General features: G+C 43.0%; 1 protein-coding gene across 2 annotated transcripts in view; it reads left to right on the forward strand.

Annotated features, from left to right (window-relative positions):
• ITPR3 (inositol 1,4,5-trisphosphate receptor type 3) overlaps nucleotides 1-14180 on the forward strand; it is a 154699-nt gene extending 140519 nt beyond the window's left edge. The window contains exons 48-58 of one of the 2 annotated variants that reach the window (XM_084853000.1): nucleotides 1050-1242; nucleotides 2076-2201; nucleotides 3446-3618; nucleotides 4076-4240; nucleotides 4742-4934; nucleotides 5881-5988; nucleotides 6469-6593; nucleotides 8199-8364; nucleotides 10090-10250; nucleotides 11770-11931; nucleotides 12702-14180. In XM_084853000.1, coding sequence (XP_084709126.1) covers nucleotides 1050-1242; nucleotides 2076-2201; nucleotides 3446-3618; nucleotides 4076-4240; nucleotides 4742-4934; nucleotides 5881-5988; nucleotides 6469-6593; nucleotides 8199-8364; nucleotides 10090-10250; nucleotides 11770-11931; nucleotides 12702-12770 — 1641 coding nt within the window. In that variant the 3' untranslated portion in view covers nucleotides 12771-14180. The remainder of the gene's footprint in view (nucleotides 1-1049; nucleotides 1243-2075; nucleotides 2202-3445; nucleotides 3619-4075; nucleotides 4241-4741; nucleotides 4935-5880; nucleotides 5989-6468; nucleotides 6594-8198; nucleotides 8365-10089; nucleotides 10251-11769; nucleotides 11932-12701) is intronic. The other variant, XM_084853001.1, reaches the window with a different exon arrangement.
• Nucleotides 14181-14258: the final 78 nt, after the last annotated feature.

A 14258-nucleotide genomic window follows, 5' to 3' on the forward strand; every position in this document is an offset into this window, starting at 1 on the left:
AAGAGACTTGAAGAATTTAGAAATAGGCCTCTAAAGTCTATAGTCAACCCATTCTGCATTACGTAGGTGGTTCAAGGACTGCATTACCATTGACTACCAAACACAGGGTTTTACACTCTCTGTTGAGATTCCAGCCCATCCAATAAGCGAAGCCCTTTCTCCTTGTTCTGCATCACCAGAGTTCCCACTTGTGAGCTCTAGATCTGTGCAACCAGAGGCCAAAGAGATGTAGCCCCATGCCACACACTGTATCATCTAAGCAATGGTCTCCCTTTGTGGGGTTCGTGCAATGGTCGCAGTGTGCTATGATTGGATATGGACTTGTGCCATATGTTATACTATGTTGTTGCAACATGGGTTACTTCACCACACAGTTGTGAAGTATATTTGTGGGGATGGCAATTTTCTAATTTATTTCCCCCTCCCATTGTGTTCAATGTAGGGGAGAAAATAAATTAGCTGTTATCTCACTGGTTACAGCCATACGCTCTGTTGTGGCTAGAAAATGCCTTTAAGTGTACAATCCTATGCAGTTTTAGACAGGAAAAAGTCCTAGAACTCCCAGCATTCTGCAGCCAGCTGGGAGTTGTAGGACTTCTTCTGTCTAAACCTGCATAGGATTGCGCCCTAAGAGAGATGGCATGGGGGTGACTCAATCCTGATTCAGCTTCATCGAGTCCTCTCTCTGATTCTGAGCCATGTAAAAACTTTTGTGATGGTGCCTGTGGTGATGGTGTCTGTTGCCAGCCAGTGCTGCAGCGCTTGCCCATGCTGCTGAACTAATGCCAGTTCTTGGATTCGGGCACTGCGCTTCAGCCTAGATATTTATTTCCTGGCGTAGCAGCTCACAGGCTGGGGATGCTTACTGGATTAAAAGGGGCACTGATTTTAACAGAATATTTTGTACATGCGGTTTTAAGTGCTGTTACCTGTTCTGAGCCATCAAGATGGGGCAGGCTAAAACCACAGGGACCCCTCCCAACCCTATAAGTTTAGGAACTGCCAATAAAAAGGATCCCAAAGACACCTCATTCTCTGCTTTCCTCCAGATTGTGCGCCTGGACCGGAGCATGGAGCAGATCATCTTCCCGGTGCCCAGCATCTGTGAGTTCTTGACGAAAGAGACCAAATACCGGCTATTTACCACCACAGAACAGGATGAGCAGGGCAGCAAAGTCAGTGACTTCTTTGAGCAGTCGTCCTTTCTTCACAATGAGATGGAATGGCAGAAGAAACTGCGCAGTAAGTCTAGGACAAGGCAGGGGAGCTGCTCATGGAGATATCATCTGGAATACTGAATTGCATGTCAGCTCAGGTCCCCGCTGCACCACACAGCACCTGTTGATCTCTAGATGATAGAGAATCAAGTGACATTTACTGACTTGCAATAAATAACTTGTATTTCCTAGCTTGGAAATAGGAGCGTTGGGGCTCATAATTCTTGCCTCAAATTCAAGACAAGCATTTTGACCCCGTAATTCTTCTGTGGCTCAGATTAAAATCAGTCAGAGATTTAGATAATATTTTAGTGGTTTTGTTCAAGGATTCTGTAAGAAAGCTTGGGAAAACTTCTTTCTAAGAAGACCTGGGGGCAGGGGACCTTGCTAGGCATCCCACAATCCCAGTATGAAACCATCTTTTTCCATGTGTATTGATGTTTTGAAAAGGTTTTTCCTCATCTGGCAGTATTAGCATAATATCATCAGGTTTTGTGATTATGTGTTGGCATAGCTGGTTGTATGTCCTTTTAAGCACATATGTTTTAGTGCAGAAAATCTTAGTAGGGTTTTTCTACAGACGACAGAGGAAGAAGGCTACAAGGACATAATCCTGGTCTATCTGTGTGTGCTGCAGTACACTGAAGTTTGATGAGCCTAGACTATGTGCTACCACTTGGAAATTGTGTCCCAGTTTCTGGGAATTGATGGTGTTTGCAACTGGGTTAAGGAAACAAGAGTATTGATCCCTGGCCTTGTGAATAATTGCACTGAGATTGCTGGGTCTCTGGGGAGGCCTGTGCTACTTCTTAGAAGCTTGTGAGATTCACTCAGCTTTCCTTCTCGCTCTTCCCATAGGTAATCCACTGATGTACTGGTTTTCCCGCAGAATGACACTCTGGGGAAGTATCTCCTTCAACCTGGCTGTCTTCATAAACATCATCATTGCTTTCTTCTATCCTTATGTCGAGGCATCCTCAATGGGTAAATGCTACATCTTGCTCAGTTTGACTTTTACACAATTGCTGCTGGTATTCCCTTATCCCTTTCTAGGGACAGTCTACGTTGGTATCCTCTGGAAAAAAATGCCATCTGGAGTGCTGTGAAGCTTCAGTAAACTGTGCCTTTGCAGCCAACTCTTTGGAATTACTCTAACTCTAGTGTGCTGCCATTTGAAAACCACTAACATTTTATTTATTCACACAAATAACAAAGGTAGCCGAGTTGGCCATAAGAAAAAAATCCAAAATCCATATTAGTATATTTTCTGGGCCAACCAGAACATCACAGAAAATGTGCAAAACTGTGATCATGCAGGCCCCATGATGTCAACATCAAGTCAGCCCCCCGCCCCCTTTGTAACATCTTACCTGATGAAGAGATCTGGAGATCTTGAACGCTTGCACATTTTTGTGACCCTTTGGTTGGTCCAATAAAGCTATTACACTAATATAGATCTTGGAACATTTACTCTTTTGTTAACATTAAAAATAATCCCCTCTGGAAATAACCTTTCAGAGTAATCACCATGACATTAGTAAACCAGTAATAAAAGAAGTGTTATTCCATTTATATATTATGAAAGTTTCTGGTTTGATTTGTGAAAAATGCTTGTGGGTCTAAGAGCTGGTAGATTGTGCATACCTTGATATGGTATTGTAAAGCAAACGAATCCCTTCAGATCTGGGTACACAGACATCACTGGGTGCTTTGGCAGCAGCAGTCAATTAACTGGGGCTGAAAACAGAAAATATGTTGCTGGCAGCTGGGGGAGGCTGTGGTTTGCTTACCACCATGCGGGCGTGCTGCTGTTGAATGGCCAGCAGTGATGGGTGTCGTTACAGGCTGATGACATCTTTGCTCCATACTAGTGTTGAAAATAGGTACTGCTGGCTATGCATTAGTAATAAACTTGCACCATCTGTGCAAGCCCCTCTCTGTCTTGACAGACATCTGCCAGTAAAGGCACGGGGTTCCCTTTCCTGTCAGTTGCTTCCCAGCGATGATGGCCATTTGCTGCGTTCTCTTTCACCTCACTGACTTCCGCTATGCATGTGCTCATCTCATATTTATTTAAAACAAAGTCATTAACTCTCTGTGCTCCCAAAGTTCCTCTCTTTCTCCAGATCTATTGCTGTATAAAGAGACTACATAACAGCGTACCTTACAAAAAAAACCAAACACCCCACATCATGGCTATTTAATTAGTGTTTCTGTCTGCTTTACAGGATTGTTGGATTCCCCATTGATCCCCCTGCTCTCATGGTTTTTAATCTGCTTCTCCATCATGGCTCTGTTTACCCAGCGCTATGGTGTCAGACCACTTCTTGTGGCACTGATCCTGCGATCCATCTACCATCTGGGCATTGGCCTCACTCTGAATATACTGGGAGCTCTCAATGTAAGTCACCTGGCTATCCTGAAACCAGATTTAGGCTGCAAACCTACACACACTAACCTGGGAGTAACAGTGACATTGAACAGTGGGGCTGACTTCTGAGCAGGCATGTATAGGATTGTACTGTTAACATATCTTATTGACTTACTGACTTCTGAGCAGACATGTATAGGATTGCACTGTTAACATATCTTAGGTTGAGCTGTCTGAAGCAGAGTTCAGTTTTTTTTAAAGAAATCAACTTGAAGGTACTGGGACCATTCCTAGAGCTAAGACCTGTACTTCGCCTGTGCAAATATAAAGGCAATAGATTTATATCAGCGTTAACTGAAATCAGAAATAAGATCCTACAGGCTGTTGTGGGCCATAAAGCCAAAGTAGTATAATGAACAATATCAACTCACTCTGGAAAGTAACTGCTTGCTCCTTACTCTCTTTCTGCCTTGTGATTGCTTCACAGCTGACAAATAAGATTGTGTTCGTGGTAAGCTTCGTTGGCAATCGGGGGACATTCATCCGAGGATATAAAGCCATGATCATGGATATGGAATTTCTGTATCACGTCGCCTATATCCTGACCAGCGTCTTGGGTCTCTTTGTACATGAACTTTTCTACAGCATCTTGGTACAGTAATCTCATCTGTACGGGGACAGGTTGTGGTTTATTAATGAAAAGCAATGAGATGCCTTTTCTTATCTTGCTTTTCATTACCCATGTGCCTGTGGGATGCATAACGTTTTGCCTGTCTTTATGTCTGTCTTGTTCTGTCTAGCTGTTATTTGTTCCTAGAAAGGAAGACATAAGCGTTACTAGTTAGACTGGAGGGTCCATGATCTAGGAAATGGTGAAGCCAAGGTCCTGAAGTGAGGGACTGTGAGTGGCCAGAGTTTAAAGCGCTTTCCATTCCTTTGTGGAATGGAGCATCCATATTTACGTAGTTTACCTATCAGTAAAGTAGGGGTGCTGATGAAGTGTAGAATGAAGTGTAGCCAATCAATCTTCAGTTCTGGGGATAACGACTGAACGACTGAACAACAAAAATAATGGACTGTCACAGAAGTCCTGTTTTCTTTGGATTGATTCTGTTGATTTTAAGGAAGGGTGTTTTTTTAATTCCTATTTCAGCTTTTTGACTTGATCTACCGGGAGGAGACCTTATTTAATGTCATCAAAAGCGTGACACGCAACGGACGCTCCATCCTGCTGACAGCCCTTCTGGCCCTCATCCTCGTCTACCTCTTCTCCATTGTAGGCTTCCTATTCCTGAAAGATGACTTCATCATGGAAGTAGATCGATTGCCCAACATCAAATCTAAAGGTCTCTGCCACCCCCACCCCCATACTTCAAGTCCAGTATCCCTTGTTCCCATTCTGAAATGCCAATGAACTGGAGAGAACAAGAACTGTTTGCTCTTGGTCCTGCTAAGAAAATTTTCATAGCTCTGTTCAAAGACTCATTAAGTTGAAGCATTTTTGATAGGCAGTCCATCATCTGCATGTTTACTCAACTCCCCCTGAGCCTCAATAGGGCTTAATTTCAAGTAAGCATACATAGGATTGCAACCTTAGGCCAGTTTGGTCCTACTAAATCCAGTTAAGCTAAAGCAGATGCAATTCTGCTGCTTTAGCTTTAAATGGACTGTGGATTGGACTTGGATTCTAGATCTTGGAAAGGATGTGTGTTGAAACAGTATCCCAGTGAAACAAATAATAGTTTAAATATAGATTCAGTGACTTCAGTTGTCTTCAGTCAGGTTCATCCAGTTATACTGGTATCCTTGGAAACTTGTACATTCCCCTACTGCATTGCTTTAGCAATTGGTTTGTACTGGACTTTTTAACCAAGACTTAATAACTGGCTTGTTCATGCAGTTAAGGCTGGCAGCTTGGGGGCCCTGGGTGCACTTTAAAGGAATGCAACAGTGAAAACAAAAAGGCAAAGTGGGACAAAATGTATCACTTTGATAGCGGATTGGCTGACGGGTATGCGCTTCTATAGCATCTTTTATGAGTAGCACGTTTGTGCCAGCAAAACAAACTGGCTCGTTTTTTTTTGTATTTTGCAAGCTAAAGCTGCAATCTGTATACTTGTTAGTTGTAGTGTGGCACTAGACAGAAGGCCACCTAGAATAACAAGGTGAAGAATGTGGTTGGAAATACTTTTTGGCATGCCTTCAGCCATAGGAAGTAAGTTTCTGGGCTTTTTTTTGTTTATGAACTAAGAGGGGATATTTTGACCATTTCACTGTCTCTTATACTTCCAGTGACTAATCCCTTGGGGATGAAAGCAAACACAGACGCTTTTATGGAGTCGTGCAGTAATGACAAAATTAGCTGCTCTTCTCATGTGGCTGTGACTGAAGGGATGGAAGGTAAACAGGATTGCTGAAACAGTTTCCTCTAATACTGATGCTAGTGAGAGTGAAGAGAAGCTCTGCATCTTTTACCTAGCACCTTGACAGTGCACCTAGGATGAAATTGGTCTGTGACTCAGGTCAGCAGAGAAAAACAGTAAGATCTTCTAATTTCCTAGTTAAGATACAAGATTGTTTTGTTGAGACTCCCGGGCACCTTAATGGGACAAAAAGGACAGGTTCCGGCAGCCCTACCTAAGTAAGTAATAGAACAGCACAGGATGAACTGTAGAAAATTCAGTGGACCAGGCAGAGCTGTTGCACCAATATTTTTCTTTATGTTTTTTAAAAAAGGAATAATTAAGCACAGCAGCCAAACACTGTTTACGTATCATTAATACAGCTAGTAAATATATAAAGAATCTGGAGCTCTGAAGGTTAACCAGAGGTGTCTGGTCTGGTTTTTTTCTGCTGAGTTGGCTTTTGCTTGTATTCCAGAAGAGGATGAAGATAATACAGAGCGTGCCTGTGACACACTGCTTATGTGCATAGTCACAGTCCTGAATCATGGCCTCAGAAATGGAGGTGGCGTGGGAGATATCCTCAGGAAACCATCTAAAGATGTGAGTTCATTTGGGGAAACCTATATAAGCAGCAGCTGACTAAGGGTGCAATTAGCACCCTGTAAAATGGGGTGGGGGGCTCTTTTGTTCTGGGGGCCAGATTGCCCCTGGACCAAGCCCAGCAGGCTGGATGACATCAACAAAGCTGGATGACATCACAGGGGCAGAACCCCAGCCAAAGCTCCACCGCTTCCTGTGACATCACCAATGCTACCGCATCCGCTATTTCCCTTTTTTTCTTTTTCCATGCAGAGAGAAGCATGGGGCTCTGTGCCTCTTTCTGCATGATAAGCAACTCTAGCCAAATCTAGTGGCTCCTTCCTGCCCCGTTTGTGTCTGGATCGAGGCACAAGCAGGGCAAGAAGGGACTCAGCCAGCACTTGCCGCAGCCCACTCGTGCAAGCAGCAGCCGAATTGAATGGCTCCTTTCTACCCCACATGTGTCCCAATTGAGGCAGGAAGGAGTCCAACTCTGCTGGGGCAGGAACCAGCTGCTGCAAGCACCAGCTGGGTTGGACTGTTCCTTCCTGGCTCCTGTAAGCCCGGCCAAGTGGTATTGGGGAATCCTCAGCTTATCTCCCATATCTGATCAGAGATAACAAAGGGATGCTCCATTGTGTAGCAAAGGGGTGGGGCTTGGTGGGGGCAGAACCTGTGGAGGGTGCTTAATTCTCTGCAGGCCAGACTGGGCCCCAGCATGGGCCGGATTAGGTGTGCAGGCTGGAGGTTGCCCTCCCCTGCTGTAAAGGGGGCTTATCTTCCACTGGCATCAGCGTGCCTTCATGGTGTACATAGAATAAAAGACATAAAATATTTCTTAATTAAAACTTGTTCAACCAGGAATAAAGTTAAGGAAAAACAAATGAACGAATACAGTACAGGTTCCTTTAATTACATAAACTAATAATTACATATAATGCCATACAAATAATTAAAAACTGAATAGGCCTTATACTGTGAAATATGCTGTATAACAACAATTCTGTAAAAAATAAAATTTTAAAATAGAATTGCTATATTATTAGGCCACTGATGAAGACTTTTGTGTCAAAATGTATTTGGCTTATATTGTAGGATATTTCACAGTACTGGGCTTATTAGCGTTTAATTATTTGTGTGGTAATTTTATGTAATTATTAATTAATTAAAGGATACCATACAGTGTTCATTTATTTGTTTTTTCTTAACTCTGTTTCTGGTTCACTTCATGGTGTGTCAAATTGTGCACTGTGCTTTGAGGCAGACTTTTCACTTTACTTTAAGTTTCCCTTCTCACATCTCTGACACAGACTTACACCTTTCTCCTTATTGAACTCAAATAATGGCTTCTTCACAATCTAGCCTTTTGTGAGATCTTACCATTCCTATATTACACACCTAATACAATCACTCCTTCCAAATGTTTTTCTCAGTGTTTACAATATCAGATCTATTAATTCTGTACTTATTGGAGTTTTGATAACTCATCATGCTCCTTCCCACCTAGCCAGCTGTCTAGTGGCAACATTCTAGAGGGCAACGTTGTTGGACATTTTCCAGATAAACACTAGAAAAGAGTAAGCTATGCTTACTGTTAATGGCTATCCTTGTTTTTCTGTCCTAAAGGAGTCTCTGTTCCCTGCTCGAGTGATCTATGACCTCCTCTTCTTCTTCATTGTCATAATCATAGTCCTCAACCTCATCTTTGGTGTCATCATCGACACCTTTGCAGATCTGAGGAGTGAAAAGCAGAAAAAAGAAGAGATCCTCAAGACAACATGTTTTGTATGTGGTGAGTGCCTAGAAAAAGTATTATTCCAGGAAACTCCCCCATATACCCAACAAACTTCCTCCAAGATCATGCAAAGCAGTAAGGAGAGGCAGGGAAGTTATCCCCCTTTCTGATAGTGAAATAAATAATCAGGAGGTGGACTACTGTCACATGACACAGAGAAGGTTAGGTTTGGTCTGTAACCACTGAATAGACTTGTGGCTCATCTGGAGCAGCAATTACCTGTGATACAAAGATGTGTTTTACTTCAGATGTGCCTTGGCCTACATGCAGCATCCAGAAAACAGGAGTTTGCCCTTCCCCAGTAGGCCCAGATATATAGGCCTCATTGTAAGTCTCACTACAAGTCTTTTTGATTCTGATGGTTTGTGGGCACATATATCAAAGGAGAGAGGGCCAGATCAGTTTGCTCTGATATGCTGTGCACGTACCCTTCATATGTTACATGTCTTATATTCATGTTTAAATTTCAAGAACTCACTTTAAAACTGATGTATCCCCCATCTATTCTTTTAAAATGTGGTTTTTCTGTTTGGTATGAGGAGGCATCCAACAGTGGGTTATCTCCTCCTACTGTCCAGGAAAAGCCAGGGATCATGTGACTTGGATTTTAGTACTAGGCTTGATGCTGTGAGACTCCTATGAAGTTCCATCTCATGGCTAAGCGTGAGAAGGAGTATGACCTCAGAAGTCCACAAATACAGATAAAAATAAGGAGAGGGACCCCTTCCTGTGTCCCCGCCCAGCAGAAGCTGGGCTCAGATGTGTACATTTTCTTTGATGGAAAATGTGCACAGTTCCAGTATCTTTCTGGCTGATGTAACAGCCACGAGGAAGGCCAGCTACCTAGAAAGCATCAGCAGCAGAATTGTCTTTAGTGGTTTGAAGGGAGTCTTGGTTAGGGCCCTAAAGACTGTGTGTAAGCTCCGTGAGGGAAACGTGGGGATGATAGGACGGTTGATAAGTACTGCCCCTCTGAGGAACTTCTTCAGATCTGGCCTGAAAAGTCTATGGCCTGTCTTGGATAGGACTGAGGAGAGGGCTGAGGCCTGTGGGTGGGAGCATTAGGTTTAAGGCTTAGTTTTAAGATCCAGCCTGTGGGAATTGGAGAAGTTCTAAGATGTCTGCAGTCTTGTAATGAGCTGCTTGTGTCTGCACCATCTCAGGAACACTTATCATGATGACTTGTGTGTACATATAGCATATGGTTTTCTAGAAGACCTCTGCTGGGTACCCAGGTTTAAGAAAAGTATCCTTTAGAATCCAGGCAGCTAGGCACAGCCATCCAGGGTCTGGATGGACTACAGGACCCCAGAGCAGGAGGTTTTTACATGGATATAAACCATGGATTTGCCTGTGCCATGTGTAGGATTTCCGTTTTAAGAAATTATCTGCACAAATATCCAAATCAGGCAGACTGATGTGAAATTTTCACTTCAGCCTCAATTGCAAACATTAGGCACAATCCATTTTTTGCTCAAGACCCATTAAAGGCAGATCGGAAGTACCCCCAAAGGCTATCTATTCCAATTCACTGCTGCAAACAGGACTATCCACCCATCAGTGCCCCACCAATCTACCTACAGTACTGAGATTACTGTATGCTACAAAGGGAGGTAAAGTGCACTAGAGAAATATGCTTGGAGAACTAATCTCGCTGAATGGGATGGGGCATAGCAGATGCTAGATAATACCGCTTTCCCCTTTCCTTCATTGCCTCTTTAGGACTTGAAAGGGACAAATTTGACAATAAGACGGTGTCCTTTGAAGAGCACATTAAATTTGAGCACAACATGTGGAACTACCTGTACTTCATAGTGCTGGTGCGAGTGAAGAATAAGACTGACTATACAGGGCCTGAGAGCTATGTAGCACAAATGATAAAGGTATGTACTGTATAATTGAGTATTCACCCTCACATGCTAATAAGATTTACCTTGCAGAGATATTTTAGCAAACAGCCAGTAGTTTCAAATACATTTTAAAGATCAAGTAAGTATATGGGGAACTCTACCTTTTTTGCATAACCAATTCTCCAACAGTGGAGAATGGCGTCCTGGAATGCGTTGCTCCTCCCACTGGCCCCAACAGGCAAGGCTTATGAAAATTAGCTTTAGAATCTTTGTGCTTAATGTTTGAGAGTTGCCCTTTCCCAGTTTCTAACCTGCTTCCTCCACAGTGACAGAGCCTCTCTGGGGCTCTGGCTCCATCTTCAATTTTACTTCAAATGTTTTGAACAGACTGATTTTTTTCTCCCTCCAGCTGAACCCAGATTAGCTAGTCAGGGCAGGAAGACAGCCTGTCATTGTGAACTGCTCAAAGCAAGCGGTTCCCAACTAGGAGTGATGCCTTGCTTCCTATACGATGCAAGAGCAGACTTTAAACAAACCGTTCTGTTGTCATCACACGTAGATTGAAAGTAGAGCTGCAACCCTGTTAACTTTTTTCTGGAACTAAATCCTGCTGAACATAGTTAGACCTACTTCTGCGTAAATATGAATAGGATTGCACTGTAGGCATTTCAGGAACTAGAGAACATAGGCTTTAGGGATGGAGGTAAGGCAAGTGGCACTTTTAATCACAAGTTTAACAACATGTCTATAGTTATGTTCCTTACTAATTATGAAGAAGTTGGCCTGAGCCATCTGTATGCCATGACATGGAAAAAAGGAAGGTAGTTTACAGATTCAGGCAACTCCAGAAAAGATGCTGAATTTTAAAACAGGAAAAACCTCTGAATCAGCTTGCCAATAATTTGGGGATGTTTGCATGTAAACTGAAAGGAATACTCAAAAGTGTAAGATTAGTTTAAGTCAAGGGTGGGGAACTACTCTCAGCTCAAGGGCCAAATTGACCCCTGGCCCAGCCATCAGGAGACTGCATGGCAGCAGTGGCTAGGGCCACCTCCAAAAATGGACATGGCCACTAGTGACATGCACCTGCCCCATTTTCCAACACATATTCTCTCTCTCTTTCTCTCTGTCTTGCTCTGTCGCATGCATGCACCACTTTCCTAGTTTAAACCTCCCTGTCCAACATGCCATGATGGGGATAAAGACCAGAACCTCTCTGCAGCTCACCTGAAGAGTAGAGAGGTCCCAGTCTTCATCCTCAGCACACCACAATGGCTCCTTTTTTCAGCACTCAGAAGGGGAAAGCCCTTCCAGAGACAAGGCTTTTTTCCTGACTGGGAAAAGGGGATGGGGCCCAGGGAAGAAGCTAGCAGGCTGGATGCACAATCCCTGAGGACTGTATTGGGATGATAGGCTGGATTTTCCCCATGCCTGCCATAAAGGATCAGGTGTGTGGCTTGGGGGAGGGGGCTCTTGGGTCCATCATTGTCACTAGAGGCTCAGGTAAGTCATTCCCTCCCGTAAACTGTTCTTCCCTCAATGACTGTTCCAGAATAAGAACCTGGATTGGTTCCCTCGGATGCGAGCCATGTCATTAGTCAGCAATGAAGGTGAAGGGGAGCAGAATGAGATCCGGTGTCTACAGGATAAACTGAATTCCACCATGAAATTGGTATCCCATCTCACCTCACAGCTGAATGAGCTAAAGGAGCAGGTAACAGAGACATGAAGAACTCATGAGTATCCCTTGGATACTCATGAAGTATCCAAGGGATACTTGGAGATAGACTGTGTGTTTTCATCCTGAAAACAGTGTCACACAATGGACCAAGAGACACAGTATATTTAAGGTTTCACATATGCCAAGGAATTAGGCGACATTTGCTAGCCCAACTAAATAATTATTCTGGAAAAATCTTTGAATGCACATACTTTTAGATAAAACACAGAGCAGCCAGGTGATTAACTCTGGCTACCTCCCAACAAATACAAGGATTTCAGGATTGCAGTTTGCTAAGCAGGAAACAATTAGCCTCCTCCCATCCCAAAAGACTGAAACTGCCCCTCATGTTTATGTGCCATGTACACAATCTAGTTAATTAGTTATAATGACTTTCAAACTGTATTCTGCAGAGGATTTATATGTGGTGGAAGCTAATCACAGGTTTCCCAACAAGAAGATAAACAATAGAGGACAAACTGTTCCAAAGGTATAATCTGCCATTACCGATCGTCCTCTGCAATGTGTAGCTGCAGGAGAGCGTGGGTATATTTCAAGAGGATACACACAGTTCGTATGGAATGCCAATACCGTATATTCACTGAGGATATACCCAAGAAAGGGTCTCAGAAACATCTGCAACATGCAGATGTTTGTGGCAAACTGTCTTATCAGACAGTGCAGAGTCCAACTATTGCAGGTTTGAGAAATAATGGTGTATGGAAGAAATTAGCACCTTTTAACTTTTCTTTTTCAAATTTTAGATGACAGAGCAAAGAAAGCGAAGGCAGCGGATGGGTTTTGTGGATGTCCAGAACACTCTGAACCACTGAGACAGCAAAATCGACTTCCCCAAGCTAAAATCATAATATACATATGCACTGCCTGAGATTTGGTACTAGATTCCCTGCACAAATCTCATCATCAAGGAACGCCGATCCATGCCATGATGATTCATAGTGTGGAATCTCAAGCACCACCTTCTGTTCATCTCTAGTAGGGTTACTTGCAGACACGTTATTCAACAGGAGACCTGAACCTGATGACTTTGTGTGGACTCAACCTTTATCATACATTTGGGAGCTTTGTTGCCCCTTATAACTGTTCCTGTAACATGGGTTATCTTTCTCCATGCACTACATGTTGATGGCTACCTAGCCAGCTGCAAATAGGATTGACATTTATAGCAAGTAGTAGTTTGTTGTATTTTAACTTATTCCAGAAGAGTCCATGGCAAGTCAGCATACATGGATTTTTCTCTACAAGCTTGTCATCTCAAGTCCTCTGGAGTCACTGGCATTTTCGGATTCTGACACAATCTCACCCAAGAACAAACTGGAAGAAAATACACTTCAAATGAAGATGGGTGGCAGATTTTATTATGGGGGAATAAAAGGGCCTTTCCCTTCCATCAAGAGACTTCATGGATAGTAGTGGGAGAGTACCCTTTCACAGTGCAGCATAAACATGCAATTTGTTCTTCACCCACCCTTTTCCAGTACACTTTGGATTCATCCTGCTTCTAGGCAACAAGAGGTTGCAGAGCTAAATTATTTCAGCTGGCTGAGGCAAAGTACCAGTATGTCTTCACTGTCTCCAATAATCATCAAAATGGATACTGAAGCTAACAGATACAGTTAGTGTGCATGACTGAGGAAGTGGAAATGTGAGGGGGGAAGGGAGAAGACGGAAAAAGACCATTCCAGAGAAATTTCATGTAAAATGTATTCCAGGGCTACAACTATAAAAGTTCTAGGATTTGAACTTATGAGCACCCTTGCCAGGATATCATGTCTCTCCCACCTCCTCCCCAACCTTTTGGAATGTTGTACAGTATGAAAAAGCCAACTGTGAGTTCTGCTTTTACAGTTAAACCCAACTGTAGGCAAAACTAGGGCTTGTTAGTTACAATTTAAGGTATATCTGACTTTGTGTGGCCACATGGTCCAGAGTGGTACTGTTTGAGCAGACTAGAGATGACCAGGAACGGATAGTCCCTTGCTCCAGGCAGCCGGAATCTTCCAATTTCTTTCACTTTCTGGCCAAAGCAGGGTGTTCCTCAAGTGTACTGACTGCTGTGCAGATTTAAGACGAGAAAAAGATTCCACTAATCAGGGTCCAGCTTTGCCATTTCTCTTGCTGTTGTTTTTCAAATATTGTTTAAATTTTAATATGAGAACTGCCTGGAGTTTTAACATGCAAAATCAAATAAAAAGGAAACGAGGTAAAGAAATCTCATCTTGATATGCTGGTAGAACTGCAAGCTTGTCAGGCAATAATAGTATGACTGAGTAATTTTCTAAAGAACAATTGGACTAGTC

Source organism: Heloderma suspectum, chromosome 4, assembly GCF_057233095.1.
Source record: "Heloderma suspectum isolate Gila_16-S chromosome 4, 16-S_ref, whole genome shotgun sequence".
Taxonomy (NCBI): Eukaryota; Metazoa; Chordata; class Lepidosauria; order Squamata; family Helodermatidae; genus Heloderma; species Heloderma suspectum.